This window comes from Kogia breviceps, chromosome 14 (genome assembly GCF_026419965.1).
Source record: "Kogia breviceps isolate mKogBre1 chromosome 14, mKogBre1 haplotype 1, whole genome shotgun sequence".
NCBI lineage: Eukaryota > Metazoa > Chordata > Mammalia > Artiodactyla > Physeteridae > Kogia > Kogia breviceps.
This window is the reverse complement of record NC_081323.1, coordinates 51,833,694-51,861,258: the sequence shown is the minus strand read 5'-3', so window position 1 is coordinate 51,861,258 and position 27,565 is coordinate 51,833,694. Positions and strand designations below refer to the sequence as shown.

The window sequence follows — 27,565 nt, the reverse complement described above, 5'->3', positions numbered from 1 at the left end:
TCCATCAGAAGCACCTCCACCACCTAAAAAGACGCACCATCTAGATAAAATGACGTGTTTATTACGCAAATGAAACTTTAAGGCCGGCCTCCTTCCCACCCCAATTAGACTGCTGCACCCAAGCTCCTCCCACAGAGAATTTCCGGAGACAGCAGGCTGGTGGGTTCGTGCTTGCCCGGTTCCCAGCTTTGAACACAAGGTGAGGAAACACTGCAGGTTTCTTAGGATCCGGTTGGGTGAAGACTGGCCCTTCTCAGAGCCGCGGGAGACACGGGAAGACCCAGCCTGGCCAGCGGTGGTGGCTCCGGAATCACCAGAAGGCCTGGGTAGCTGGAGCAGGTAGAGGTGCTGGCCTGGGGCTTGCATTTTATACAAGATTAAGGCGTCAAATTGGCACCGCCAACGACTGGGAAGGCACGTGAGAATCTAGGGCACCTCTTACTCAACTCCCAACTGAGACAGACTAGGATGCCCAGGTGCAGCAGGGATGAGGTGGGGGGTTGTTAAAGCCACTCCACTACATCTGCTGGGAGAAAGCCCTTTTCCCAAAGAGGCTGATGGGGCTTCTCCTCCAAAAATGATGAACCAGCTGGAGGCCCCCCTCCTGAAGCCTTCTTGCCCTCACAAGGTCAGCTGGGAGCACTGAATGGGGAACCGGGATACCTGAGATCTGTGTTCTGGTTTTATCCCTGCCGGGGGCTGCTCTAGGGCCTTGGCCCAGTCGTCCTCCCTCTCTGGGCCTCTAGCTTCCCATCCCTACCACACCAGGGACCTCCAAGGACTCTTCCCACTCTGACAGGTGGTCTGAAAACAGCACTTTCCCTTTCTGGGGCCACCTGAGCTGCCCAGGTGTATGATCTGATCTGGTACAAGTCACCTCTCTGAACCTTCATCACCAATTACTATCTTCCAAAGATGGCTGTAATTTGGGGATCACCCAGCACCCACTTTCCCTTCTTATGGTATCAACCCCCAATTTTCTTCGAGGGAATCCTTCCTCCTCCCACCTCAGCCTCGTGCAGTGGGTGGAGTTGAGTCTACCCCTGACTACAAGGGGACGAGAGAGTGACCAGGCCAGGCCGACACCCGAGTTCCTTTCCCTGAGGTGCCGGTGAACTGTCCAGGGGGTAGTCATGCAGCCCTGTTCCAGTCACCAGCAGTCGGGCTTAGGACTTGTCCCAAATGTTGAGAACAATGGAAGCATCAAACCTGGGAGGGCTGGCGGCTGGAGTTGCCTCTGCTGGGAATGGAGCCTTTGCAGAGTAGGTAGAGCTGGGGACTGGGGCGTCAGGGCTTGGCACTGTAGCCTGACCCCACCGGTCCGGCTGTGCCTGAAGCCTACTGCCTACCCTTAGGTTTTCCTTGTCCAAGAGCCAGTAAAATACCTTTTTCACTTAAGCCAGTTTGAAGTGGGTTTTCTGGTGCTTACAACCTAAAGAATCATGACCATTTTGGGGTTTACTTGATTCTATGACACCATCAATTGTAAGATTTTTTTTTTAAGAAAATATATCTACAGTATTTAATAACTTCTTGGTGAAAAAAGAAGCATATTAGGTGTGCCCATTAAAAATGGACAGCAGTATGTTTTTATTTCTAAAATTGCACATCACATCCTCTTTGGTGACTTGATCAAAGTTCTTCACCTTCTTTGGATGAATTCAGCAATTTTTATTTTGCCTGGCTGATGATAGCCTTTTGAACACTCAGTAACCTTTTATTTCCATGTGGCATCACTTTAGAAGTCACTTTAAGTGATAATTAAGGATCCAATCTGGTAAAATCCCATCAGGCTTGGATCTCAGCCACCCGAGCAACTGGAAGCAGACAGTGAGGACCCCAAACGCCCCCTCTGCCTGCTGGCTGGCACGTTCCTTGGACATCAGTTGTGGGACACATCCTCATTCCAGAACCAGTGAAATGTGGGGGGGGGGCCCACGTGTCAGAACTACTGTAGTTACAATCATAACTATGAGACATTTGCTGCAGGCACTGAGCTAAGCAGAACGAGGTGGGACCTTGGACAAGTAACATCACTCTGTTCTGCAACTGCCACATCTGTAAATGAGAATAATAGTTTCACAGGGTCATTGGGAGGATTTAATGAGAAGAATCAATGTAAAACTCTTAGAGCAGTTTTGGCATATCAGAATTGCCCAATAAATATCAGGTATTACTATTTTGTTTCATTCTCACAGCTGCTCTTTGAGATCAATATGATCTACTTTAAGGTTTAGGACACTAAGAACAGGGACAAGAAGTGTCAAGTCCAAGGTCACTCATCTGAGAAGAAGGTGGTGGATCTGGGACTCAAAGCCAGGCCTGTCCAGTACCCAGCCTTATGTTTGTAACTAATGCCATCTGGACTTCCAGCCAGGATCGGGGCTCCTAACCCCAGAGGTTTGGGGTGGGGTGGGCCAGGGAGGGCTTGTGGGTCCAGTTCTTAGATGGGGCAGGGAAAGATCATACTCGCTCACCAGCCAAGCTCACTGCCCAGACCACTGTCTCAGCCTGATTCGTGAATCCTGGGCCTTTGAGAACTTCAGAGAGGAAACACCAAGGCCCAGGGACTTGTCCAAGGCCATGTGGCCACGGAGTGACCTGGGTTCAGGCTGGAACCCCTGTTCTCTGACTCCTCACATGGTCCTCATGCTTCACTGCTCCCCATAGACCCTCCTGGCACCACATCCTCCAAGAAGCCCTCCCTGACCACCCCAGTCCATGTCCCTGTGCATTTCTCTGGCAGGGTCTCCATACTTGCTGGCATTTCAGACACGGCCTCTGGAGTCAGGCCAGGCTTGGATTTGAATCCTCTTCCTGCCACTTATTAACTGTGTAGTCCTGGGTTCTTTCCCCCGCTCTCTGAACCTCAGTTTCCTCACCTGTAAAATGGGCTACAAAAGCCCATCTCATGGGGTCGACGTGAAGTTTCGGGTGAGGTCAGGGCTGAGCACTGCCTGACTAGGAATTAGCCTTCATGATCAGCTGTTTTCTCACTACCCACTCCTGTATGCAGTATAGTTATTGTCATTAATAATCACAAAATAAAATAAATAATAAGAATAAGGTACAGAAAAGAAATTCAGGGTGAAAATGTTCTTTCATTAGACTTCACATTTCTATAATTGTGGCGGTGAAAAATAATGAACTAAATCAACAAATACAGTATTATAGTACAAAAAAAGGTAAGTCATATTAATGTGTTTTGTTTTTAATACAAAAAACAACGCAATAAGAAATGCTTCCAAAAAAGTGAATCCGAGAAGTTTGGAGTATGATCTGCACGTGGAGCGATGGCGTGAGGTCAGTCGGGCTCCGTTTCTGCCCCTCACGGTCACAGCGCTGTCACTGCTTATTCACTTGCTGTTCAGGTGCAGAGCTGTGCAGAACACCGGAGGGTGCACCAGCTGCGTCTGGAGTTGAGTTTAACCATTACAAAATGTTACCGAACTTGAAACGAATGCCTGGAGTTGAATCTGGGTGTGTTGGGAGCCAAGTGTATGATGAAGTTCTCTGCATTAGCTTCCATGCAGAACACAGTGTTTATTACAGGAAAAGTAGTTTTAAGATGTGCTAATAGCCTATGATTAAAACTTAACAGTGGGCTTCCCTGATGGCGCAGTGGTTGAGAGTCTGCCTGCCGATGCCGGGGACACGGGTTCGTGCCCCGGTCTGAGAAGATCCCACATGCCGCGGAGCGGCTGGGCCCGTGAGCCATGGCCGCTGAGCCTGCGCGTCCGGAGCCTGTGCTCCGCAACGGGAGAGGCCACAGCAGTGAGAGGCCCGCGTACCTAAAAAAAACAAAAAAACTTAACAGTAACTACAGTGACTGTTTAGAACCTAGACTAACAAAAGGTTTTTACCAGGAGGAGAAATGTAATCACTGACTTCGGTTAGAATTGCCAGTGCAGAGTGATAATACAAAGCAGTCGACTTTCAGTGGTTTCATTATTGCTTCTAAACTCTCTACAGATAACACCCCGCTCATTGCCTGCACTGCGCAGCCTCCCTTGGCCCACCCTTGGCCCTCCACTGTGCTCGTTCCCTGGTAAGTGTCATTTTGATGATCAACACAAGCTTTAACCGTTGGGCATCCCCAGAGACGGGTGAATGAGGGAAGGAGGGAGGGAGCCCAGAACAGGGAGCCATCGCCTCTTGAGTCCCAGGCCTAACTTGTTATAACAAGCTGTGTGTCTTTAAGAAGTCACACCCTCTATGTGCTTCCAATGGGATGGGTTATCCCTCCCCTACTTTACTCAGCCTGGGTGATGGAGAGGTTGGGCCTAGGGGCAGAAGCAAGTGACAAATGCATGCCTGCTCCAACCCTGGACACCTCTCTAGGAGTCGAACACGCTGGTGCAGCCTCGCTCGCTGTTACCCGTCCTGCTCCAGCTGCCTAGCTATCAGTAGGCCTTTAATGTGCTGTAATGCCCCCCTCACGTGAAGGGGCTGATCTCCAGTGCCCTGGATGCCCCCAACTGCCAGTGACCCCTGCCACTGGAGTTGCATCATGGTCGCCACTATGGCCACCTCTTTCCCAGCCTGTACAGAAATGTCCTCCCAGTGTCCAGCTGTTGCAGAGGCCCCACAGCCCTGGGCTGGGGCCCCAAATGACCTCCTCTTTCAATCCTGTCACTCGGCCATCTCCTTTCTTGCAGGCTGTGTGTGCTGCAGGGGAAGTTGGTTAAGAGGCAGCCTCATTCCCTGCTCTGAATGTCTGCTCTCTTTCCACTTTTATTTTTATTTTATTTTATTTTTTCCACTTTTAATCTGATGGCCCTGGGGACACCAGGCTGCCTGGAAGAGAGCACACACTCAAATGCACACCCTAATATCAAAAGGATTTAGCCAAGGGTACAAATCTCATGGAAGCAAGGTGGCCACAGGGGCAAGAGCAGATGCAGCAGGTGGTGGCCGGGCTTCTCCCTTTCCCTGTAGGACCTGGCAGTTGTTGCTGCTTTCTCTGCGTGGGTAGGATCCTTCCAGAGCAGAGAAAAAGGCCGAGTGCTTGCTATGCCACAAGGTCTTTCACATTCACATTCCCTCGAATTCCAGGAGAACCAATGTAGTAATATAGGTAGTTCCTCAAAAGGAATGGTTACCGAGGTTTGTTACTAAAGTTTGTTTATCCTTTCACCAACGGAAGGACATTTTGGTTGCTTCCAGTTTTTGGAGATTATGAATAAAGCTGCTCTAAACATGCATGTGCAGTTTTTTGTGTAGACATGTTTTCAATTCAGTTGGGTAATACCTAGGAGCACAATTGCTGGATCATATGGTAAGAATATGTTAGTTTTGTAAGAAACTGCTAATCATCTTCCAGAGTGGCTGTACTGTTTTGCATTTGCATCAGCAATGAATAAGCATTCTTTTTGGTCTGTATCCTTTTCAGCATTTGGTATTGTCAGTTTTGTGGATTTTAGCCATTCCAAAAGGTATGGAGTGATATCTCATTTTAATTTGCAATCCCCTAATGACATATGATGTTGAGCATTTTTTCACATGCTTATTTTCCACCTGTACATTTTCTTTGGTGAGGTATCTGTTCAGATCTTTTGCCCGTTTTTGAATTGGGTTGTTTGTTTTCTTACTGTTGAGTTTAAAATGTCCTTTGTATACTTTGGATACCAGTCCTTTATCAGATATGTGTTTTGCAAATATCTTCTCCCAATCTGTGACTTACCTCTTCAATCTGTTAACATTCTAACACAGAGCAGAAGTTTTTACTTTTAATGAAGTCCAGTGTAATCAATTTTTCTTCTATGGATCGTGCTTTTGGTGCTGAATTTAAAGTTCATCATCAAACCCAAGGTCACTTGGATTTGCTCTAATTTATCTTCTATAAGTTTTATAGTGTTGCATTTTACATTTAGGTCTAAGATCCATTTTGAATTTACTTCTATAGTAAATTTAAAGGCTACGTCTAGCTTCACTTTTTTTTGCCTATGGATGTCAAATTATTCTAGCACCATTTGTTAAAAAGACTATCCTTTCCCTTATTGAATTTTTGCTTTGCTCCTTTGTCAACGATCAGTTGACTATATTTGTGTGGGTCTATTTCTGGGCTATTTATTCTGTTCCATTGATCAGTCTGTCTGTTCCTTCACCAATACCACACTGTCTTGATTACTGTGGCTTTATAATAAGGCTTCAAAGTCAGGTGGTGTCAATCCTCTGACTTTTCTTTAGTATTGTGCTGGCCGTTCTGGATCTTCTGCCTTTTCATATATACTTAGAATCAGTTTGTCAATGTCAACAAAAAAATTTACTGGGGTTTTTATTCAGATTGTATTGAATGTATAGATTGAACTGGGGAGAACTTATACCTTAAAACTATTGAATCTTTTTATCCATGTACAGGGACTATCTCTCCATTTATTTATTTCTTTCATCAGAGTTTTATAACTTTCCTCATGTAGACCCTGTACATATTTTGTTAGATTTATGCCTAAGTATTTAATCACTTTTGGTGCTAATGTAAATGTTATTGTGTTTCTAATTTCAAATTCCAACTGTTCATTGCTGGCATATAGGAAAGCAATCAATTTTTACATATTAATTTTATATCCTGTGACCCTTGCTATAATCATTTATTAGTTCTAGTTTGTTTTGGTCAAGTCTTTATGATTTTATAAATAGATAATCATGTCATCTGTGCACAGACAGTTTTATTTCTTTCTTGCCAATCTGTATACCTTTCTTTTACTTACTGCATTAGCTAGGCTGTCCAGTATGATGCTGAATAGGAGTGGTGAGAGAGGACATATTTGCATTTCCTAATCTTATGAGGAAAGCATCCAATTTCTCACCACTAAGTAATGTAGGATTATTGTAAATGCCCTTTATCAATGTTTGAGAATGTTCCCTATTATTCCTAGGCCGCTGAGTTTTTATCATTAATGGGTGTTAAATTTTGTCAAGTGCTTTTTCTGCATCTCTTGATATGATCGTATGATTTTTCTCCTTCAGCCTATCGATGTGAGGGATTATAATAACTGATTTTTGAATGGTGAACCAGATTTCCATACCTAGAATAAATCTCACTTGGTCATGCTGTATAATTTCCTATACATTGTTGGATTCAATTTGCTGATTTTTTGAGGATCTTTGCATCTGTGTTTATGAGAGATATGGGTCTGTAATATTCCTTTCTTATAAATGTCTTAATCTGCTTTTAGTATTGGGGTAACACTGTCCTCACAGAATGAGTTAGGAAGTATTCCCTCTGCTTCTATAAGTATTTTCTGGAAGAGATTATAGAGAACTGATATCATTTATTCCTTAAATGTCTAGTAGAATTAGCCAGTGAAACCATCTGTGCCTTGTGCTTTTTGTTTTGCGAGGTTATTAATTATTGATTCAATTTCTTTAATAGATATAGGTCTGTTCAGATTATCTATTTCTCTTTTTATAAGTTTTGGTAGTTTTTGTTTTTTAAGGAATTGGTCCATTTCACCTGTTATCAAATTAGTAGGCATTAAGCTATTCATAATATTCATCTACTATCCTTTCAATGTCCACACGATCAATAAACGTGACCCCTCCTTCATTTTGATATTTGTAATTTGTGTTTTCTTTCCTTTTTTCTTGATTTTTTTTTTCAAAGAACCAGTTTTGGTTTCATTGATCTCTGTTGATTTCCTGTTTTCAATTTGATTTCTAGTCTAATTTTTTATTATCTCTGTTCTTCTGCCTATATTACTCTCCTTTCATTTATTGAGGTGGAAGCTCAGATAATTGCTTAATCAATAATTAAGCAAAAAGATTAATCAATAGTCTTTTCTAAAGTATGTATTTAATTTTATAAATTTCCCCCTAAGCACTGCTTTTACTGCATCCCCCAAATTTGATAAGTTGTATTTTCACTTTCATTTAGCTCAAAATATTTTAAAATTTCTCAAGACTTCTTTGAGCCATGTGTGATTTAGAAGTGTGTTGTTTAATCTCTAAATAGTTTGAGATTTTCTAGTTGTCTTTCTGTTATTGATTTCTAACTAATTCCATTGTGGTCCATAAGCAAACTTTGTATGATTTCTATTCTTTCAAAATTTTAAGGTGTGTTTATGGCCCAGAATGTAGTCTGTCTTGATGAATGTTCCATGTGAACTTCACAAGAATGTGAATTCTGCTGCTGTTAAGTATTTTGTAAACATCAGTAAGGTCTAGTTGTTCATTGGTGCTATTCAGTTCAACTATATCCTTACTGATTTTCTGCCTGCTGGATCTGTCAATTACTGATTGAGAGGTGTTGCTATCTCCAACTCTAACAGTGGACTCATCTGTTTCTCTTTACAGTCCTATCAGTTTTTGCCTTGCATATTCTTTTTTGCTCTGTTGTTAAGTGCATACAAATTAAGGATTTTTATTGCTTCTTATAGAATGACTCCATCATTATGTAATGCCCCTCTCTATCCCTGATAATTTTCCTTGCTCTGGTCTGCTTTGTCTGAAATTAATGTAGCTATTCCAGATTTCCTTTGATTGATGTTGGCATGGTATATCCTTCTCCATACCTTTACTTTTTTTTTTTTTTTTTTTTGTGGTACACAGGCCTCTCACTGTTGTGGCCTCTCCCGTTGCGGAGCACAGGCTCCGGATGTGCAGGCTCAGCGGCCATGGCTCACGGGCCCAGCCGCTCCGTGGCATGTGGGATCTTCCCGGACCGGGGCACGAACCCGTGTCCCCTGCATCGGCAGGCGGACTCTCAACCACTGCGCCACCAGGGAAGCCCCATCCCTTCGCTTTTTAATCCATGTGTGTCTTTATAAAGTGGGTTTCCTGTAGAAAACATATAGTTGGGTCTTGTTTTTTTTTTTTTTTTTTTTTTTTTTGCGGTACGCGGGCGTCTCACTGTTGTGGCCTCTCCCGTTGCGGAGCACAGGCTCCGGACGCGCAGGCCTAGCGGCCATGGCTCACGGGCTTAGTTGCTCCACGGCATGTGGGATCTTCCCGGACCAGGGCACGAACCCGTGTCTCCTGCATCATCAGGCGGATTCTCAACCACTGCGCCACCAGGGAAGCCCGGGTCTTGTTTTTTCATCCACTCTGACAATGGATTTGAATTGATCTTTTAGTTAGTGTATTTAAACCATTCACATTTAAAGTAATTATTGCTATTAATGTTTTGTAACTGTTTTGTATTCATTCTGCTTTTTCTTTTTTTAAATTTATTTTAAAAATTTCCCCTCTTTTCCTGACTTTCTCTGGGTTTTAATTTTATGATTCCATTTTCTCTCTTCTCTCAATTACTTCTTTAGAAAAGTTGTTAATGGTTTCTGTAGAGTGTGCAATATATGTTTGCAACTAATCCAAGTCCACTTTCTTTTATGTTTTTAATTATTGAGGTACAACTGGCATATAACATTATATTACCTGAAAGGTGTATAACATAATGATTTGATATTTGTCTGTAAGTCCACTTTCAAATAACACTATACCACTTCATGGGTATACAGTACAGGTACCTTTTAACAGTGTATTCCCAATTCCTCCCTCTCATCCTTTATAACATTGCTGCCATTCATTTCACTTTCCATATGCTATAATCACCCAGTTCATTCTTGCTATTATTACTTTGGACAAATAATTATCTCTAAGATTAGGTAGGTATACAAGCAACAAAGATTTTATTTTACCTTCATTTCTTCCTTCTCTGATACTCTTCCTTCCTTATGTAGATCTGAGTTTCCAACCTGTATCATTTTCTTTCTCTCTGAAGAACTTCTTTTAACATTTCTTGCAAGGCAGGTCTACTTGGCACAAATTGCTTCACTTTTTTGTCTGAGAAAGAGTTTGTTTTTCCATTTTTGAATGATAATTTTGCTGGATACAACATTCTAGGTTGGTGGTTATTTTCTTTCAGCACTTGGATATCTCACTCCACTCTCTTCTTGCTTGCATAGTTTCGATGAGAAAGTCCAGTGTAATTTTCATCCTTGTTCCTCTGCAAGTAAGATGTCCCCCTGACCCTATGGCTTCTTTCAAGATTTTCTCTTGTCTTTGGTTTCCTGTAGTTTGCATATGATATGCTTAGGTGTAGATTTTTTGGTATTTATCCTGCTTGGTATTTTTTGAGCTTCCTGGATTTGTAGTCTGGTGTCTATCATTAATTTTGGAAAATTGTAAGTCATTACTACTTGATATGTCTTCTGCTTCTTTCTCTCTTCTCCTTCTCGTTTTCTCATTATGTGTATGTTATACCTTTTGTAAATGTCCCACAATTTATAGATATTCTGTTCTAGATTTTTTTCCACTTTGCATTTTTTCCAGCTTTATTGAGATGTAGTTGACGTATAACATTGTGTAAGTTCAAGGTATACAATGTGATGATTTGATACACTTATGTATTGCAAAAAGATTACCACAGTAGCATTAGTTAATACCTCCATCACTTCACATAACTACCATTTCATTTTTTGTGGTGAAAACATTCTTAATAACTTTCAAGTACACAATACAGTATTGTTAACTATAGTCACCATGCAGTACTTTAGATCTCAAAATTTATTCATCTTACAACTGGAAGTTTGTACCCTTTGACCAATATCTCCCTGTTTCCTCCATCTCCAGCCCCTGGAATCCACCATTCTACTCTCTGTCTCTATGAATTTGGCTTTTAGTGCATACAATTTTAGGACTGTTATGTCTTCTCAGTTTGGGGTTCTCTCAGCTTCTTAAATCTGAAGGTTTATTATGTTCTTTTGCCAAATTTGGGGATTTTCCAGTTATTATTTGTTTGTATATTTTCTGCACTGCACTCTTTCTCCTCTCCTCTGGGACTCCAATGACATAAGTATTGGTGGATTGGGTACTGTCCCACAGGCTCCTAAAGTTCTGTTTGTTTTTCTCATCTATTGTTTCTTTGTTCAGGTTATATAATTTGTATTGGTACATCTTCAGGTTCACTGCTTCTTTCCTCTGTCATCTCCATTCTGCCACTGTGTCCATCCAATGAGTTTTTAATTTTTGTATTTTTTAGTTCTAAAATTTCCATTTGGTTTTCCTTTATATCTTGTATTTCTGTGTTTCAAGGGTGTTAATAGTCGCTTGTTGATCCTTTTCCTTTCTCCCCCTCCCCTCTTCCTTTTATCTTATGATGGCTGCTTTAAAATCCTTGTCAGATGATCCCAACATCTGTGTCATCTTGATATTGGCATCTGTTGATTGCCTTTTCTCATTCCAGTTCAGACTGGTAATATTTGATTTTATCCTGGACTTTTGGGATTGGATTTTATCCTGGACTTTTTTAAATCCAAGACTCTGTTCCCTTTTAAAACCTTCCATTTTAGCATGCATTCAACCTGTTTCAGTTCAGAATGCATATCTTGGCTCACTTCTGTGCTCTGTTTGAATGTCAATTTAGTTCCAAATTCAGGGCTGTTTTGGTCTGCCTCGCTTGTGTGCTACCCAGAGGCCAATCTGATGCAGAGGCCAAACCATGCAGTATTCCACTTCACAGTTCAATTCTCAAAGATTTTGGTATGTTAATTCTGGTGGGTTTCATGCATAGGACACTTGAGTGTGTGCCCAGGACTTCATACACAAACTGAAAGAATCTCTTTCTGCAGCTCCCCCTTCTCTGTAACCCTCCCCACACACTCTGGCTGTGAGGGGGTGGGTGCTGCCCCTTTGTCACCTTTGCTTAGTGCACAGCAAGGAGAATGACAGGGCTCCACGCTGCCCTGTCCATAGCACGCTGTGGAGTTTGTGTGTGTGGGAGGGGTGTCCCCACACCCCTCCCCGCCACGATCACATTAGTGCAGGGTGGAACTGAGACCACCATGCTGTGAAGAGGCCTGGGCATGTCTACTGGAGGACAAGAGGCCACATGAGAAGATATCTAAAAGTGATAGGTCGAGACACAGCAATGTAATGTAAAATTCTTAGAGTAGCTTAATGTTATTTTCTACTAAATTGCCTTTTTCTTTAGAATTATTTATATATTTAGGGTATGAGATATTTGTTATATTTTGCAAAAATTTTCTCTCCATTATGGCTCTCTTGCTTATGGTATTCTTTATGATACAGAAGTTTTATTCTTTATTTCATTTTTAGCTGGTCACATCTATCAATCATTTCCCTTATGTCTCTGAGATTCTGTTTCTTGATTAAGCAGCCTCTTTCCAAAGATTTACTTTAATCTTATATTCTTCAACAACAACAACAGTATAAGCAATTGGTGCAACATGGTGGTAACTGTAGAAGGGAGAGTGAGGAGTGTGAACTAGTTGTCTCTATGGATTGGCTGGAGTAAGGGCCAGGCAGGAAAGGAGGACTCTTTCCCTCGCAGTCCAGCCTGAAAGTCGCACTGATAAAGTGTGTCCTGCCCCTGACTGCTTCCTTACTACCCTCGCTCCTACCAGTCGGGTCAAGCAACCCAGTCGGTCAACTTCATCTCTGGCCGAAGCAACCCCAACAGCCAGCTCCTTGGTGTGTGCTTCCCTCCTTACCCCCGTTTCAATTATCCATGGCTGTGAAATAAACCACTTTGAAACCAGGGTCTTAAGTCTCACAGTTCTGTGGTTTCCCTGAGCTAAGGTGGTTGTTCGTTTACGTGCTGTTGCCGGGGCCTTGGCTGGGTGGAACGTCTAGGTGTGGCTCACTCAACCTGGCTGGCAGTTGGTGCTGCAAGTTGGCTGGGTCACCAGCTGGGACTGTGGGCTGCAGGCCTCAAATCTCCTCCATTTGGCCTTTCCATGTAGCTTCCAACAGGAAGGAAGTGGAAGCTGGCAGTCCTATTAAGGTCTGGGGTTGGAAGTCCCAGGACATCCCTTCCACGGCCTGCTAATGGTGAAAGCAGTCACGAGGCCAGCCCAGAATCAAGGGGGAGTATAGGAATCAGTGGGGGCCGTCTGTGGAGACCAGCTACCATGATCTCCTTCAATTTTCCGGTTTCCAGAGACATCTTCTAAAAACAAAGACATCACTCCCCGGCTGAAATCCACCAGTGCCACCACCATGCTCACTATATAAACCTGGAACGTAACACCCTGCCTTACCTGGCCCTTGCCCAACTCTGCCCCTCACACCTCTGCTCTCCTCAAAAGGTCTCCCTGTTTTCCTGGCACCCCTAATTCACCACCTCTCAATACACCTCTCAGAGCCTTTGAACTTGCTGTTCCATTATCCTAGAACAGTTTTCCTCCCAGCCTTCAGCTGGCTACTTCACCGCTCTCCTCACTGCTGTCACACTCTGGATACCTGACATTATTTATTTGTGCATGTTTTGGAACTTCACTAGAATGGAAGGTCCTTGCAGGTGGCACCTTTCTCTTTCCTATCCTGTACTCACTTCTAACACCTTAGAACAGCACTGATCACAGGGATGGCATACCATAAATATACTCTGTGGTTAACTGAATTTATTTCCCTAAATCTTGGGCATCTATTGCTTTGAGAAATATACAAATTAATTCTAAACTAGGAAAAACTACAGTGGCATTTGGCAGACAGATCCAACAATATATCAGACCTACATACTCACTAGCAAATATTTCCACCTTCCTAATAAAAGCTGACAGCTGTTTTCCCGTGTACTCTATAGGGCAGCTGCTGCAAAGCCTGGCTCCTGATGGTCTGTAATCAGTCTGCCCGACGCATGTAGGGAACTCGGGGAACTCATAAGACCCACTCTGGGCAGAAGCCCTTGCAAGTGCTGCCCTTGGCATTTTAATTTTAATGCATTTTTGGTGTCAGCTGTCTCTTATTAATTCACTGAATTTAATTAGAGAGCTGAACAAGAATCCCTAAACTCTGCTTTCTCGGTGGTTCCTAAGAACACGGTTCAGTCCAAGGCTGTCAACCAAAGTGAACCCACATTTATCCAGGAAGCAGGTGCATGCTGAGGGCAGAATTCTTATAGACACATATCCCACATGTGTCAAAGACAAATCTAAGTCCAAGATAAAGTTAATAAAGCCTGTTTATTCAGAAACTTGCAGCATGGGAACTCTTTTGCTGTCACCTTTGCTTCAGCAGCGGTTCAAAGGTGTCAGGGAGTATATTTTATTGAATAAAAAGGAAATACTGATGCAGTACCTCATTGGAAAACGTTCCCGTAAGGCAGGATTTGTGGAGCAAGGGACAGACTAACCAGTCAAGTACATTTGGCTATCCTCGGTTAGCTGCACGGGGCCAGGCAGTTTGGGGACATTTCAAAAGAGGAAGGGGCAGAGGGTGTGTTGCCAGCCCTTTCCTGGAAAAAATAGGGGTCAGTAGAATACTTTTTTGTAGTCAGAACTGTCATCCTGGTTATTGGGGGGCGGGGGAGGTGTGTGGCCACATGATAATTACAGTTTTAGAGTTGGAAGTTGTCTTAAAGTTCACCTGGTCACTCTGACCTACCATGCATGCCCCAGCCCCCACCCCGAATCCATTCAACAAATGGAAACACTCAGAAACAGGGTAGTTCAGTGTCTAAGCTGTAGCAAAGGTAGAAGCAGAATCTGAGTTCTCCTGAATCTTAGGACTGTGAATATAACCGTCATGCTTCTCAAAAATAAAAAACCAACGAAGAAAAGGAAAATAAAGTCAGTAGATCCTGGATACTGTTCTGGGGCTCAGGGGCTCTGGGCTTCAGCAGAGCCAGCATTGGGAATGGGTGATATGTCTCTGGTCCAGATCAGTCAATTCTCCACAGATTTAATTCTGACCAAGGAACATGAGGGAAAAGTGGGTGGGTGGGTGGGTGGGAGTCTCGAAAAAGAAAGTGCTTGTTTTTTAAGGAGACCATGGAAGGGACAACCATTTTCTGCCATGCGACGTAGGTGGGGTTTGTTTTCGGTGTGTGGGAAAAGGCTTATACAACTTAGCAACACGAACTGAAAGTCATAAAAATCTCTTTTGACCCTACAGTCCTCCTTCTAGTGTTTTATCCTATAGAATCAAGATATTTAGGAAAGAAAAAAACTACATGTTTAAAGATGTATATTGACTTTGTTTTAATAAAAGCAAAAGATTGGAAATAACCTAAGTAACCAACAATAGGATGTCAGGAAACATTGTGAAAGACTTTGAAAGAGCTTCCCTCCCTCCCCAGTTACTGGGTGTTCCATTTACCCATCCACCCTCCACCCGCTTCTGGGTTGTCTCCAGCTTTCGCTCTCTTTAAGCTACTTTACAATGATGTACATTGAGGGAAACTCATAATGCAGATGATTCCTGTGCAGAGAAATGCAGATTTCATCCAGTGGAATTTAACTGATTATCTGTGGATACTGGCCAATTTTGCCAGTTTTGTATCTATTAAGCAAATTCATTTCTGCATTCCTACTGGACTTCTTATTATTAAAACGTCTTACTGGTTCTCCAATTAATTAATGAGTTAACTAAAATCTTTAACATGTTCATTTTGTATTTGAGTCATGATTTTACTTCCTAAAAAAATTTGTCCTTTAACATGGTGGTTAAGGGAAATTCCCTGGCGGTCCAGTGGTTAGGACTTGGCGCTTTCACTGCCGGGGCCCAGGTTCAAACCCTGGTCGGGGAACTAAGATCCTGCAAGCCGTGGACAAAAAAAAAAAGGCAGTTAAATTTAGTGTATTCATTTGATTTTATTTACAGCCCTCTTAAAATAGTTATAAAGACCTTACAGCAACATGAACAAATATTCTTAGTCAAAAACATTCAGTGGAGAAAAAACCAGAATGCACAATTTATACTAGGCTGTGTGATTAAGACTAAAAATGGCAGGTGCCTAGGGCAAGACCTAGAGAGGAAGGAGGAGAAAAAAACTGAAGTCTGATTTGTTAGAGCTGTAGAATCCCGGAGATTTTTTTAAAATCCTGATTTGTTATTATTCTGTTCTCTGTTATACATTAAAAGAAACAAAGACCCCGTGAGTTTCCTCTTGCTCAAACTGCCACTGTTATTAACAAATCGCCACAAATGTAGTGGCTTAAAATAACACAGATTTATCATCTTACAATTCTGCAGGTCAGAAGTCCAAAATGGGTCTCACAGGGCTAAAATCCAGGTGTTGGCAGGGTTGGTTCTTTCAGGCCCTAGGGGATGCTGCTCCTCAACTTTTCCAGCTCCTAGAGACTGCCAGCATTCCTTGGCTTGTGGCCCCTTCCTCCATCTTCAAAGACAGCAGCATGGCATCTTCAGGTGTCTTTCCGTCCTCACATCTCTGACTCATTGAAGGACCCTTGTGATTACACTAGAGCCACCCACGTAATCCCTGACAGTCTCCCCACATCAAGGTCCTTAATGTAATCACATCTGCAAAATCCCTTTTGCCATGAAAGGTACTCACAGGCTCTGGCAATCAGGATGTGTGCATCTTTGGGGCCCATGGTTCTGTCACATACACCTGACCCTGATCCAGATGATTCCTTTGAACTTTTAAGTTCAGTGAGAACTAAAAGCTTCCCTATGTGTCTGAGTGCAGGAAGACATAGTGTTTAAGATCATACTGAAAGTCAATTCTGTAACAGGCAACACTATGGTAGAAAAAGCAAAACGATTGTTGCCTCTGGGGGTGGGGTGGGGACTGACTGGGAAAGGGCATAAGGGAACTTTCTGAGATGATATTCTGCATTTTGATAGGGTTTTAGGGTACAAAAGTGTAAACAAATATTAAATTCTAATGATATCTATCTTTGGGGGAAATTGTAGCAATATCCGCTGTTTATTCTGAAATGTAACATAAAGGGACAGACTGACAGTGGCATGAATAAATATGTGATAAATGGGTGCTGAGTACCATGTTTACGACAGAATCTAGGTGGCGGGTATATGGATATTTACGGGAAAAATCTTTTATTTGTTGTTTGCCAATTTTTATAAAAGAATTTTGGGGAAAATAAGACATAACTCTGAAATGATACTCTGGTGACTTAAGTTAATAAAAGGATGGATTTGGAAAATCATTAAGCAAGTCTTTGAACCATCTCTCTATTTAAAATCAAAGGCTCTCAACCTGGGAAATTGTGGAAGGTGTCTAGAAAGGTGTGGGACACCACAATTTTTGGTGTCCATGACCAGAGGAGGGGAATATTACTAGCATATACAGGGTAGGGCCAGGGAAGCTACTGCAACCTAACTGCCCACGTGACAAAAAGCCTCCACACCAAGTGTCACCAAGGAACACCTATTTAAAACCTAAATCTTCCCTTCGTAACATTTCATCAATTTACTGGTAGCACATCTCCAAATGGGTGGTGGCTCAGTTCTTCTGCTGGTTGCATCCCCGACTTCTTGGCAACCCCAGAGAACCCAGCATAGAACTCTACCCAGAGCACGCATTTGATGAACATCTGATGATGGGCAAGGGGGTGGGGCTTCCTGACGACCCCGGCTTGACCTCCACAAAGTTCCCTCCAGGGGTGAAGATGCAGATCTTCTGCCCCCCATCCCATCTCCCAAGAGGGCAACGGGGAAGGATGTTCCTGCTGCAGTTCTTCTGCTAAGACACAGCCTCCAGCACTGCACCGCCATTGCCACACCCCAACTCCATCCCCTTGCACCAAAGGGCAGGGGGAGGCACCCGAAAGTAACCACCATCACACAGAGCTGAGAAAAGCCAGCATAAAGCACTTTTATTGCAATAATAAAACTTGAAACTCATATGTAGTGCAGGGGCGGGGCAGGGGTGGGCGAGTAGGCAGCAGTTTCTCTCACCACATCACTACACAGGACAGCAGAGGGTGAGAGGGAGGAGGGGAAGCCAGGAAACTGAGTTCAGCAGGGGGAGCTGAGCATCAAAAACAGGAGATGCTGAAGCTGTGATGGCCAGCAGCATTTTCTTAAGACAACACTCAGGGATTTGTCATGATGGCTGGGCTTTCACGGGTGTTAAGTGTCTACAAACAGCACCTTCAATTTAACTTTCGATTAAAGTTCTTAAAATTTAGGAAGTGGAGCCTGGATAGCTTATGAGATTACAAAAGTCCTAAATATCCATTAGAAAAACCACAGGATGGGAAAAAAAAAAAAAAAAAAGCCAGGCCATGAAGAAGGCTTCAGAGGTCCCTGCTGGCCCGGTGACACACACCTGTAGTGTCCAACATCTCAGTGAAAATGATCTGCTTTCAAAAGGCAGAGGGTTAAGGGGAGGGTGGGGGTGGGACAGTGGAGGCAAAGGCTCTCCCGTTCCCACTCTAGTTTTGGGTAGGGCTTTTAATTCAACCCGAGGACATCTCTCAACTTGGAGAATAATTCGGCCCTCAAAAGCGCCTCAAATCTGCTATGGCTTTGCAGCGCAGCAGCAAGAATGTTTAATATATAATAGATAAAACTTTCATCCAAAAAAAAATAAAATAAAATAAAGATTCTTGCACTCCCCCCAACACCAATTCCTATTCTAAAGTTAACCCATTATTTGTGCTGTTAATACTTGACTAGTACTTAACTGGAAACCTAGATCCAAAGGACTGAAACTCAATCTTCACCCCAAAACAAAAACAAACTAAAATGGGTAACTTGAGGTTTATGGCATATAGTTCAGGTCAACACACATACGAGGAGAAAGGGGAAGAGCAAAGCCGGTGACAGAACACATTCAGTCAGGGAAGATGTTTATACAAAGAGTGTAGTGGAACATCAGGAAAAGCTCCGTACGGACTCGCTGTGTGCATCTGGAGGCGCCAGATCCTTCCATGGCACATCTGTTGGGGACAGAAAGTTGGTGAGTTCCAGCAACTCAATGTTTTTTGGGTACAGTAGGGACAGCCACAGGCTGCTGCCACACCAAGTCCCTTCCCTAACAGCTGTGAGGTCTGACTTGGCCCTTGCCCCTTCTGCTCCAGCTGGGGAGGGCCCACTGGGCTCGGGCTGGATTCCCAGGGGAGCAGCCTCCCTCCTGCTCACCTTGGTTGTGCTTTTTTAAACCTAAGGTCACATTTCTGTTGCTGAGGATAGCAGGAGAGGCAAAGCCCACCAATGCGGCTGACAATACAGTTTCCCATTATCAATGAGTCTCCAACCTGGCTGCATATAGGAATCACCTGGGGGCTTTAAAAAACCTGAACACTTGGACCCCACTCCTGGTGGTGGCGGTTAACTGGTCTGGGGGGTGGCCTGGGCATCAAAAGAGTCTTTAAAGCTTCCCAGGGGCTTTAATGTGCACAGCCCGAAGCTGGTTTTCCTCATGTTCAACAGATTGAGAAAATGTCTGCAGTCTTCATTCACTCGCTGGAACCTGTAACTTTCTGGGTTTGCCCTTGGGCTTTCCCTCAAGACCCTTTCAAGAAGCTCTGAGCTGTGCTTCGGCAGTGTGCGGGGAGGCTTAGGCCAGGGTGACTCATAGCCATTCAGCCCTCTCTCCCCTCTTTCTCCCCTTCCTCTGTCCTTCCAGATTTCCAGAAAGCCTGTTCCCAAATCAGGGTAACTCCAAGGCTTCCTCAAGTACATTATGTTCAAAGGACTCAGCTTTCCAGGGTGGGGACTAGGTGTAGACCTCTGGGCAGAGGGAGGCTCTGTAAAGTGTCAGAATTCCCTCCCGGCAGGAATGACAAGTGGAGTAGCCAGAGTCCTCAAACCTGACCAGGCCTGGATGACCCAGGTGTTTAGGGATCAAACCACTGGAAGGAAATAGCTAATAATAAAAAAGGCTCCTCTATTTAAAAAAGCCATAGTAGGACAAAGGTACTCCGTAACAGGCTGGCTGCCGCTTGCTACCATTTTCAAACAAAAGCATTCTCACCCAGCCCCTGGCTATGGCCCTCTGGTTCCAGGGGCAGGAGGGGAACAAATGCAGAGGTCTGGGGCCATGTGGAAAGAAGATGACAAACATTCATGTGTTTTATGATTCTAATACCCACATGAAAAGTTAGGTGCCATTAGGATACTGAGTTTGGTTGCCTAGAAATGAGGGTAGAGGAAGGAAAAAAAGGTCCAGGAAGGGGTTGCAGAAAACGGTTCTGTCCTAATTTGCCACTGTCTGGATGTGACCTTGAGTAAGGCCTCTCTCTCTCTAGGCCTCAGTCTCCTCACTTGTTGCACAGAAATGCTGACTTAGGTCCCTAAAAGCCTCTCCTAGACTGAGAGCATCCTTTACACTTCATAAGCATCCTTAGGCCTCACCTTTCAACCCACTGATAACAAGCTGGCCTGCTGTCTGTTCTCGTGTGTCCTGGGCTTGCTCCCCGAGGCAGGTGGCCCAGGTGGTAATGCCTCTCTCATATCCTCCTACAGGCAGTAACCACAGACTGTATGGATGAGGGAGCTGCAGAAACTAGGCAGGGCAAGCAAAGTCCGTCATCCCAATCTCACCTCTAAAGAACTAAAATGCTGGCACTACAAATTTGGCCTGTATTTCCAGTTCCCAACTCAGTTTTAGTTTATAGGCTACATATAAAAATACTTGAACAGCTACCATCAGCTGCCCCATCCCCACAAGTTCTTTCAAGAGCACATGCCGTCCCTTTCCAAAGTGTACACTTAAAACTGAAAGGATAGCCAATAGAGGAAGAATGTAAAGGGAAAAAAACCCATGGCATTTTTGCTTCTCTCTGATGCTCATCAAACAGATGCATGACTTGGGAGGAGCAAAGGGAGTTAAAGGAAGGTCCTTCAGCACTAAGTTCCTTACCCAAGAATGGGGAGCTCAGGGAGGAGGCCATTCCTGTCATTCCAGTTTTAGAAGCTCCACATCAAAGACGAGAGTGGCATTTGGTGGGATGATGCCTGGGTGCCCAGTGGCGCCGTAGGCATAGTCTGGGGAGATAGTCAGCTTGGCTCTCTGACCCACGCTCATCTGTGGAAAGAGCAAGGAAGAATGAATGAGCTGATGCACCCCCCAAATGTCTCAAGAAGCAGAGCTGTGGTTACCTGCCAGGATGGTGTGACTAGGACATTCCAGTGACTGCACGGCTGCCTGGGCAGCGGGCACGCCCTCTATGGGACGTGGAGGTAGGCGATCAGGCTGGATGAGCCTTATATCTGGCTCCAAGGGAGCTGAGAGCAGATAAAAATCCCTCTGGACTCCCAGAACCATCAGGTTCTCAAGCTTTCTGTACAGGTCTCACTGGATCTGACTCTGAGCAGCCATCACTCTAGAAGTGTCACCACCTAATCCTTCAGTGGCCTGTCACTAGAGGCATCTATACTCTTCAAAAAGGAGTGTTTTGATCAAAACTTTGCTTTAAAAGAAAGCACACAGAAAGTAATATTTGAGGCAGTCTACTTTTCTATACTTTCTAGATTTATACTTGTACTCAGAAATACAGAAAAACTAAAAAAGACAGTATGATTTTCTGGGGTACAAACTACACTGTACAAAGCAGCATGCTATCAACTGTGTGAAAAAGAGGAAAGTATATATTTATACCTGCCTGGATAAACAGAAAACATCTTTGGAAGGACACAAATAATACCACCATTTCTCTATGGGGAGAACAGAGGGTGGAGGGAAATTTTCAACTTATTAAACTGTATTTGTAGTTTTTCATTTTCTAATCAAATACACAAGTTTAAATATTTATTTTCTGAATAGTGAGCAGGTTCTCTGCTCTATTCCCACCCTTTACCTATCTTTTTTAAGTCTCCATGTGTGCGTTCCTGGCTCTCTGACCCAGAGCAAGAGATGGTGACTGAAGAGAAAGCTGCAGGCTTACTTCCCTTCAGAAACTGGGACATGTTGGACCAAGGTAGTAAGGACAGTTGAAAGCATATGGCTTAATCTAATAAAATTCGAAACAATCATATCCTTTTACCCAGCAATTCCACTTCCAGAATCTGCTAGCAACCCAAATGCCCACTGCAAGGGGAGTGATTTCACAGCACATGTGCACCACGGGTTAGCCAACAGAAAGAATATAGTGGCCTTAATTATACTAACATGGAAAGATGTCCAAGACACATCGTTAGATGAAAAAAGCAAGCTGCCAAAATAGTACATGTGGCAGGATTGCAGACCTGTAAACACAGAAAACCAGACACAATATCAAAAGAATAGGAAAAGGGGCACAAGACAACCCCCCTTCTTCCTGTGCTTTTAACTTAGTTGCTAAATAAATATTCTACAGAGGAGTTTAAAACAAGATGCTCTATGTAGGTCTCAGACCACCCAGACTTCTCACAAGTATCAGAGCTGTGACTGACCCAAAGAACCCTGGGTGCAGGGGGAGACTGGGCATCTCTCCAACACCCCACCATGCCTCACCAAGCCTGGGATGTGAAATAGACTGGTAACACTATCTTGGTGGCAGCTATGGCTCCTGGAACACACAACACAATGATTGTTCCAGTGCTGGAACAGCCACAGAAGATGAGTTGTGGGGTGGACAATGGTTGGCACGGGAGATGGGGGATGGGCTACAGACCCAAGAGCCTGCCAGCCTTCTGGGGTGGGAACAGGACGGGACAGAAAGGTATAGTTGAAGAGGTTTCCAAAGGGAAGTAAGCCACAAAGAGCCTCTCCTTTTTGTACTGCCAACCCTCAGTCATGCTGGAACAAAAATCTAGACACCTGGGAATGGGATAGCTTAAAGTTTCTGAAAGTTAAGCAGTTTATTTGGAGATAAATCAGTGATATTTTATAGAGGAAGTAGAGCAAAGTGTATTCTGGAAAAGAGAAAGACAAATCCTTCTCTCCACACTGGTTAAATCTCCAATTCTCTTTGGTGAGAGGAAGTAGACTAATTTATCCATCGTGGCAGGACCTATTATAAAGCTCGCTGGGTCTTAGGCCACTGTAAACATCCTTTTACCTGGTTAGTGCCAAGAAGAAAATTCCTAGGCTTAGTGGAAGGATAAAATCCAACTGAAATTTGGCAACCCTGGGTTCCCTACTATCTACTGGGAATTTTGAAGAGTTGGCCGAACAAAAGCTGTTTACACAAATTTGGAGGAGAGAGGTGAAGAAACACACTTAGGACAAGCAAAATGACTTTCTCCATGAGTCTGACCTCTCAGAGAAGTGGTCCGACACAACATGGTCAATAATAAGACAAACAAATTAAAATGATACCGAGATAACATTTTTCACTCATTATATTGTCCTGAAGCCAAAAGTTTTTAACAACACACCGTGCTGGAGGGCCTGGGAGGAGCAGGCACCTTCACAGCCCGCTGGTGGCAACTCAGTGTAATCCCCACAGATGGCAACCTGGCAGTATGTCAAAATCCAGTGCACACAGCCACTGAACTACTCACTCCACTTTTAAGAATTTGCCTATGGCAACACTTGAGCAAATGTAAAGCAAAGTCCATTCAAGATTATTCACTGCAGTATTATTTACAATATTGAAATATTGGAAATAACCCAAATGGCCATCAACAGGGTTGGTCAAAGCACACCCAAGGGAATACAGGGAATATAGGCATACCTCATTTTACTGTGCTTCACAGATACTGTGTTTTTTACAAATTGAAGGTTTGTGGCAACCCTGTGTTGAGTAAATCTACTGGTGCCATTTTTTCCATAGTATTTGCTCACTTCATGTCTGCCACATTTTGGTAATTCACTCAGTATTTCCAACCTTTTCATTATTATTATTTGGATGGTGATCTGTGATCTCTGATGTTACTACTGCAAAAAGATTATGACTTGATGAAGGCTCAGATGATGGTTAGCATTTTTTAGCAATAAAATATTTTTAAATTAAGGTATGTACAGTTGACCCTTGAACAACACAGGTTTGAACTGTGTGGGTCCACTTACATGTGAATTTTTTTCAATACTAAATACTACATGATCCGTGGTTGGTTGAATCCCTGGATGAGGAACTGCAGACACAGAGGGCCGACTGTAAAGTTATACGTGGATTTTCAACTGTTCAGGGGGTGGCGGAGGGATGCCCCTACCCCCACATTGTTCAGGGGTAAACTGTCCATTGTTTTTTTAGACATGATGCTATTGCACACTTAACAGACTACAGTACAGTGTAAACATAACTCTGATATGCCCTCGGAAACCAAAAAATTCACATGACTCATTTTATTCCAAGATTTGCTTTATTGTGGTGGTCTGGAACCAAACCTGCAATATCTCTGAGGTCTGCCTACACTATGTAGCTCTATGAGGAGGAGAGATTCCTCCTCTTTTATGTCCTGGTATATAAAGTATCAGAGATGGATTAAGTGAAAAAGCAAAGCACAGAACAATGTGTGTGTGTGTGTGTCTAAAAGAAAAAAAACGGTGGGGGGGTACTTAAAGAAATTCTACAAGAAACAATAAAAGGAGTTATTTGGGTGAGAGAGCTAGGAGTGAAATTTTTCCTACCTATAAACATAATTTAAAAAGTAGACACTAGGAAACACAATGAAACAACGGAGAGCATACCTGGGCAACCCCTTCTTCCCAGCCTCGGATCACCTCCTGCTTACCCAGCACAAACTTGAAGGGCTTGTTTCTGTCCCGGGAGGAATCGAATTTCTTTCCATCTTCAAGCATCCCTGTAGAAAAGGGCAGTTGTAACATGAGCAACGAGGAGTAATGACATGAGGCAAGTCAGAGTCAGCAGCAGAGTGCGGGTCCCACGGGCCAGCACTGGAGGGCCTGGCAGGGTGTCCTAGGAGGATTTCCTGTGTCCTCAGTGGGCCTCTGAGGAGCTGGGGTAGTCCCTCTACTCCAGGCTTGTGAACGCTCTTCCCCAGCTCCAAGCAGTAAGTTGATACAGAGGCAGGCAGTAGTCTACCTTGTTCTGGAGAATGGGGAAGTGGACACACTCCTAGCAGGAACTCCCAGCACCCTGTGGGTTTCCTCCCAGAGTAACTGTGGGCCCTTTAGGCACACACAACAGCTCAAAGTCACTCCGTGTGCAAGAAGCCATATTCCTTCCTCAATTCATTCGTCATCTTTTACAGAAATGTGGGTGGTGTCAGAACTTAACTGAACTGTAGGATACCAGTTGGTGTTGGCGAATCAGAGAATCAGAGAAGTGGCATTGGAAGACACCAAAACCCTTTCACCAGTGAACTGCTAACGACTCTCAACTGTGGGCAGTGTTTCCTCTACGAGTCAGAGACTGGGCTAGGCACTTTCCACATATGAACTTATTCAATCCTTCCCACAGCACTGTCCCCATTTCACAGAACTGAGGCAGAGAGAAGTGAACTTGTAAAGCTAGGCTATAAATCTGAAAACCATGTTCATTCTACTATTCCAGTTTCCCAGAAGCAAGACAACCCATAATGGCAACCTCGACTAAAGGGGGGCATTCCAAAGATGGAGATGCCAGTGGGTGAGTGCCACAGCAAAAGACGAACAGACACCTGCAACTCCTTGCTCAAAAAAGACCATCACATTGGTTTCTCTGGAAGCCAGTATCAGCCAATTGTGATAGCTGTCACTGAGGTCCTGAAAACTCACACCAGAATCCTAGACTGGAAGGGGCCAGCCAGTTGCTGACATGTAACTAACACAAAGCTGATTTTATTGGAGGTGGAGATTGGGCAGCCACCATGGTTCTAAATTAAGCAACCCTCAGAAGACCCAGCAAAACACAGAAGTCTGTTGTGTTTGTATGTTTTCAGAGGTGGAGGGAAATCCCAGCCTAAAAAACAATGTCAACCTGGTAGGTGGAATGGGGAAGCAGAGATCAATTGACAGCTTTATCACAGCCACCAGACTGTCTGTATTTTGACAAAATAGGAAACGGGGTGGGGGAGGGGGGAAGGAACTGCTGTCCTAACAGAATAGGAGGGGAAACAGATGTCCTGGGCGCAGAGTGGGTGCTGACACTGCCTGAAGCCTGGAGCTGAGGACTGAAAGGGAGACAGGAGGATGGAGATCTACCCCTGCCAAGTCAGTGCAGAGCCAGGAACTTGCACCCCAGAACTAACAAGTTGGGGTGTACATGTAGCTCCTCCTTTACCAGAACACAATCACTAACTGATAAAAGGAATGATAAACGGCAGGACTTGAACAGTTTTTTATAAATGAGAAACTGGGAGAAGACTAGGTCTCCACTTTCCATAATACTACAGACGTTCCCTTTAACCCATTTCAAGTTCTTCATACACTGACCCCACCCCAAATGAACTCAGCATTAAGGGTGAGAGGAGACTGAAGACCAGAACTAGCCTCTTCCTGGTCTATGCTCTTTAGAGCAGACCCTGAGTAGAGCCCCAGGGCTTCCTGAGCAGCCACGGTAGACAGGTAACTACTAGGTGAGGAAGCCATGTGGGAAAGAGCCAAGGATGGGAGGGTGGTCCCTGGCCTCTAAGTCCTGACTATCTGCCAAGTCTGGCTGGACAAAACTCAAAGAGAAAACCTGCCCAGAGGGGCACCTGAAACACAGGCTGTAGCACATTCCAGACCCTTGGAAAACCCAGACCCAGCACCCCCACCCCCCATTCTAACAACATCAAATTTCCAGGAGCAGCAACAGCCTGACCCAGGAGATGAACTGGAATCAATCCAAGCCCTCCTCCTATGCCAGAGTTGGTGTGAGGTGGCTGTATGGGCCAGTTTGGGCACTTGGACCAACTGTGAAGTCTACTGGAATCTTGCAGGAAAGACCTGCCTCACTGGTAAAAAAAAGAAACACATCCAGGAAGAAAGCTCCTGCCCTCCCTTCCTGTTGTATGCTGTCATGTGAGGATGTGATGTCTGGAGCCATGGCAGCCACCTTGTAACCACAAAGTCAGCAAGGAACCCCAGAATGGTAGTCCCATTGCTCTGAACCAGCCCCAAATCACCCCCTTTAAGACCTGCATTCTGAGGTGATTAACAATCTGCTTTGCCTTAAGTCAGATTTCCAGTTACTTGCAAGTGAAAGTAACCTAATTTTATTTGACATTTACTTAGTACACCCCACTGTAGCGCTGCCATGAGAGAAGTAACAAAGAATGGAACTCAACAACCCACATCAGTAAGAGCTATCACTGTGATGACAGACCAGTGTGTTATGTCAGGACCCAGTACACACATAAATGTGTATAAATGAAGCAAAATTTACATGTAACAGTTATTATGTGGGATGCACTTCTCATTTCTAAAAAGACTGCTGATTGTGACTCCCTAGATTTATTTCATGATACATTAATGGGTTGCAACTCACAGTTTAAAAAAATACAGTATACCTACAAAAGAATTATACTATTTCCTACCAAATTTGAACATGTGCCCAATCAGAGCAAGATCTTTTTTTTTTTTTTTTTTTTTTCGGTATGCGGGCCTCTCACTGTTGTGGCCTCTCCCGTTGCAGAGCACAGGCTCCGGAAGCGCAGGCTCAGTGGCCATGGCTTACGGGCCCAGCAGCTCCGCGGCATGTGGGATCTTTCCGGACCGGGGCACGAACCCATGTCCCCTGCATCGGCAGGTGGATTCTCAACCACTGCGCCACCAGGGAAGCCCTAGATCGTATTTTGATTGCAATAAAAACCACTGGGTACTGAGACAGACTCCCTAACACTTTCCTTTTATTCCTGATCAAATGAATTGCCAAGCAACTTCTAGATGTTACATGCATCCATCCTGTTTTGCCTGAAGGTGAGATGTTTCACCTGTCTGACTGGTACCAGGCTGGGGGCACAAGGTGTACTCAGCCTCTACCTGCTGCTGACCCAAACTGGAGAAGTGGATGCTCTTCAGTGCAGAGACTGTGGGTCTAGGAAAATGTCCCCCCTTAAGCTTTTCTGGGACATTGAGGGGCAAAAAGAAACCATAAAAGTCAAG

At 44.0% G+C, this 27,565-nt stretch overlaps 1 protein-coding gene and 1 long non-coding RNA gene across 4 annotated transcripts in view; one reads left to right on the top strand and one right to left on the bottom strand.

Annotated features, from left to right (window-relative positions):
• Positions 1 to 149: 149 nt before the first annotated feature.
• LOC136792562 (uncharacterized) lies at positions 150 to 25,086 on the top strand. The gene is made up of 3 exons (XR_010836514.1): positions 150 to 199; positions 3,973 to 4,048; positions 25,053 to 25,086. It is a non-coding gene; the product is annotated as an uncharacterized lncRNA (long non-coding RNA).
• FKBP1A (FKBP prolyl isomerase 1A) overlaps positions 17,516 to 27,565 on the bottom strand; it is a 24,351-nt gene continuing 14,301 nt past the window's right edge. For all 3 annotated transcript variants that reach the window (XM_059038379.2, XM_067012977.1, XM_067012976.1), the window contains 3 exons: positions 24,227 to 24,339; positions 20,534 to 20,698; positions 17,516 to 18,608 (listed from right to left, as the gene is read on the bottom strand). In XM_059038379.2, coding sequence (XP_058894362.1) covers positions 20,570 to 20,698; positions 24,227 to 24,339 — 242 coding nt within the window. In that variant the 3' untranslated portion in view covers positions 17,516 to 18,608; positions 20,534 to 20,569. The remainder of the gene's footprint in view (positions 18,609 to 20,533; positions 20,699 to 24,226; positions 24,340 to 27,565) is intronic.